The following is a 3981-nucleotide window of genomic DNA, read 5'->3' on the forward strand; positions in this document are numbered from 1 at the left end:
AAAAAAAAAAAAAAAGAAAAATGGATCCAGCTTTCACTTTTTTTTTTTTAGACATAGTCTCACTTTGTTGCCCTCAGTAGAGTGCTGTGGCGTCACAGCTCACGACAACCTCCAGCTCTTGGGCTTAGGCATTCTCTTACCTCACCCTGCTGAGTAGCTGGGACTACAGGCACCCACCATAAGGCCCGGCTATTTTTTTGTTGCAGTTTGGCCAGGGCCAGGTTCGAACCTGCCACCCTCGGTATATGGGGCCAGTGCCCTACTCACTGAGCCACAGGTGCCACTCCAGCTTTTCACTTTTAATAGTTACAGAGGAATTCCTGTCTTACCTGACTTGAAAGACAGAGGGAAAAAGGGACGCTCTTTAGAGCGATTACAGCCACATTTTTTAAAGAAGAAAAGTCAATAAACAGATTTTATAAGTAATCATAGAATTAATTGGAATGATACCTTTGGAATTGTTATTTCTAAGGTAACAAAATTATAGTTTACAAGTTAAATTCTGATAATTGTTGTTTCTTCATGAAAAAAAATAGGAATAGGGCAGTGCCTGTGGCTCAGTGAGTAGGGCACTGGCCCCATATCCTGAGAGTGGCAGGTTTGAACCTGGCCCCGACCAAACTGAAACAACAAAAAAGTAGCCAGGCGTTGTGGCAAGCCACTGTAGTCCTAGATACTCAGGAGGCTGAGGCAAGAGAATCACCTAAGCCCAAGAGCTGGAGGTTGCTGTAAACTAAGACGCCACGGCACTCTACCAAAGGCGACAAAGTGAGACTATCTCTAAAAAGAAAAAGAAAAAGAAAAAAGAAAAAAAAAATAGGAATTCTAATTTCTTAGCTGGGCATTGTGGTGGGCACCTGTAGTCCTAGTTACATGGGAGGCTGAGGCAAGAGAATCACTTAAGCCCAAGATTTTGAGGTTGCATGAGCTGTGACTCCACGGCACTCTACCGAGGGTGACAGAGAGAGACTCTGTCTCAAAAAGAAAAAGAAAAAGACTTGGTGCCTGTAGCTCAGCAGCTAGGGCGCCAGCCACAGACACTAGGGCTAGTGGATTCGAACCCAGCACAGGCCTGCCAAACGACGACAAGTACAACAAAAAAAATAGCCGGATATTGTGGCAGACACTTGTAATCCCACCTATTTGGGAGGCTGAGGCAAGAGAATTGCTTAAGCCTAAGAGTTTGAGGTTGCTGTGAGCTGGGATGCCACAGCACTCTACGAGGGAGAGATAGTGAGACTCTATCTCAAAAAATAATAATTTTTAATTTCTATTCATTAGACCAGGGAGGGAGGGTGGTGAAACTAGCAGTGAAGTAGGAAACAATAACCTACATTCTGGGTCTGGCATCACCCTGGCCCCTTAAGCAGGTTCTATTTGACTTTTGTCATCCTATTTTTTTGTTGGTGAATTGGGGACCTCTGTGCAGGACGATATAAGAATCAACACCTGTGCTCTCTGTCGCACAGGATGATTATGAGGCCTAAATTCATAGATGAACATTTATTTATTAAACTAAAAGGAGACTGGGTACAGTGGCTCATGCCTGTAATCCTGACACTCTGGGAGGCCAACGTGGGTGGATTGCTTGAGCTCAGGAGTTTGAGACCAGCCTGAGCAAAAGAGTGAGACCCCTATCTCTACTAAAAATAGAAAACAGAGGCAAGAAGATCACTTGAGCTCAAGAGCTTGAGGTTGCTGTGACCTATGACTCCATGGAACTTGGGGCACAAGAGTGAGACTCTATCTCAAAAAATAATAGAAATTAAATAAATAAACGAAAAGGTTTACAAAGTGCTATATATCTATAGGCTTTTTAAAACTTTTGTGTTTAGCCTCAGTCCCTGTACCATAGTGGTTACGGCACCAGCCACATACAGCAAGGGTGGCAGGTTCAAACCTGGCCCAGCCAGCTAAACAACTGCAACAATAACAAACAATAGCTGGGTGTTGTGGCAGGCACCTATAGTTCCAGCTACTTGGGAGGCTGAGGCAAGAGAATTGCTTAAGCCCAAGAGTTTGAGGTTACTGTGAGCTGTGACACCATGGCACTCTACCCAGGGCAACAGCTTAAGACTCTGTCTCAAAAAAAAAAAACAAAAAAAAACTTTTTTGCATTTATGATATATCAGGCACTGTTTTTTTTTTTTTTTTTTTTTTTTTTGAGACAAAGTCTCATTTTGTCACCCTCGGTAGAGTGCCATGGCATCATAGCAACCTCAAATTCTTGGGCTTAAGCGATTCTCTTGCCTCAGCCTCCCAAGTAGCTGGGACTACAGGCGCCTGCCACAGTGCCCAGTTATTTTTATGTTGTTGTTGTCATTATTGTTTAGCAAGCCCAGGTCAGGTTTGAACACACTGGCCCTGGTGTATGTGGCCAGTACCCTAACCACTGGGCTACAGGTGCTGAACCATAAGAGATGGCCTTACTCCTGTATTTACAGGTGAGCAAACTTAAATTTTGCAATTGCAGCATACGCAAATGATGGAGGCACACAGAGGCAGAACCCAAACCCAGTCTCTTAATTCAAAGTCTACTCATTCTACAATTGCTTCTGTTTCTTAAACTCTGAAATATTAGGAAAATGATTTTCTGGCTGTGAGTTGCAGGAGGTGGGTGAGAAGACAGATGGCTATCCACTGACTGCCTCCTCATTCAGCTGAGGACATGGCTAGAGCCACACAGCTAAAATATCCTCTTACATGGGATCATGAAACACATGGACATTTTGCTTAATATCCTCCTGAAAAAGTGATGTAAGGCCTAAAAATAAACGAACTAGGGTGTGGCAAGGACTTCACTTTTCAGATGTCACAGGACCAACCTCTGAGCAAATGGTATGTTTGGCAGCTGTCAATCCTATTGTGGGTTGAGGGAGCTGGGCTGAGAGATGCTGTGTCTATTCCTATCCTGGGTGGCCACCGCTTAGTTCCTGCTGAGCATTTGTCATTCCTGTTTTCTACTGTGGAAACGGAAGTAAATAAACTGATTAAGGTCCCTGCTTAGGTTAATACTTACTGAGACATTAACAAACATCCAGGTGAGGCTGATTCTGGAGCCTGTAACTTTTCTATTACCCTATTATTCACTGTCTACTGCATATGACACTGGATTGGCCTGAGAAGGGAAGTGGCAATAGAAAGCCAGTGGAAGATCTTAGTGTTGTTAAGATCTTTCTTTCTCACAGGCGCCTATAGTCCCAGCTACTTGGGAGGCTGAGGAAAGAGACCCACTTAAACCCAAGTGTTTGCGGTTGCTATGAGCTATGATGCTATGGCACTCTACCGAAGGCAACATAATGAGATTCTTCTCAAAAAAAAAAAGATTTTTCCCTAAAACTGTTGTATATACCTTCCAGATTTGAGACTTGGAAGAATGTAGACTTTGTATTATAAGGCTTTAGAAAGTAAAATGGGCGCAGTGCCTGTAGCTCAGCGGCTAGGGCATTAGCCACATACATCAGAGCTGGTGGGTTCAAATCCAGCCTGGGCCTGCCAAACAACGATGACAACTACTACCAAAAAATAGCCACGCATTGTGGTGGGTGCCTGTAGTCCCAGCTACTTGGGAGGCTGAGGCAAGAGAATCGCTTAAGGGTAAGGGTTTGAGGTTGCTGTGAGCTGTGACGCCACAGCACTGTACCCAGGGTGATGTAAGACTTTGTCTCAAAAATAAATAAAAATAGAAAGTAAAATGCTGGACCCAATAACATTGTAAAGTGAGAAATTCCAAAAACTTAAACTTCCTATGATTTCAGATCAAATCATGTATCAGGGTGGGTTTTAAACTGTATTTAATAAAATGAAACAGTAGCTCAAGAAAGAGCTAAAGGCTCGGCGCCTATAGCTCAACCGGCTAAGGCGCCAGCCACGTACACCTAAGGTGGCGGGTTGGAATCCCCAGCCCGGACCCGCCAAAACAACAATGACGGCTGCAACCAAAAAATAGCCGGGCGTTGTGGCGGGCGCCTGTGGTCCCAG

The 3981-nt window shown here is 44.1% G+C and overlaps 1 protein-coding gene across 1 annotated transcript in view; it reads left to right on the forward strand.

Moving 5' to 3' along the window:
* Positions 1–3981, forward strand: part of IFT52 (intraflagellar transport 52) — a 44892-nt gene that overhangs the window by 23829 nt on the left and 17082 nt on the right. The window contains exon 9 of the mRNA XM_023511976.1: positions 2404–2444. Within this exon, the coding sequence (XP_023367744.1) occupies positions 2404–2444 (41 nt within the window). The remainder of the gene's footprint in view (positions 1–2403; positions 2445–3981) is intronic.

The sequence above is a fragment of the Otolemur garnettii genome, unplaced genomic scaffold, assembly GCF_000181295.1.
Source record: "Otolemur garnettii isolate 467f Iridium unplaced genomic scaffold, OtoGar3 scaffold00023, whole genome shotgun sequence".
In the NCBI taxonomy this organism is placed as follows: domain Eukaryota; kingdom Metazoa; phylum Chordata; class Mammalia; order Primates; family Galagidae; genus Otolemur; species Otolemur garnettii.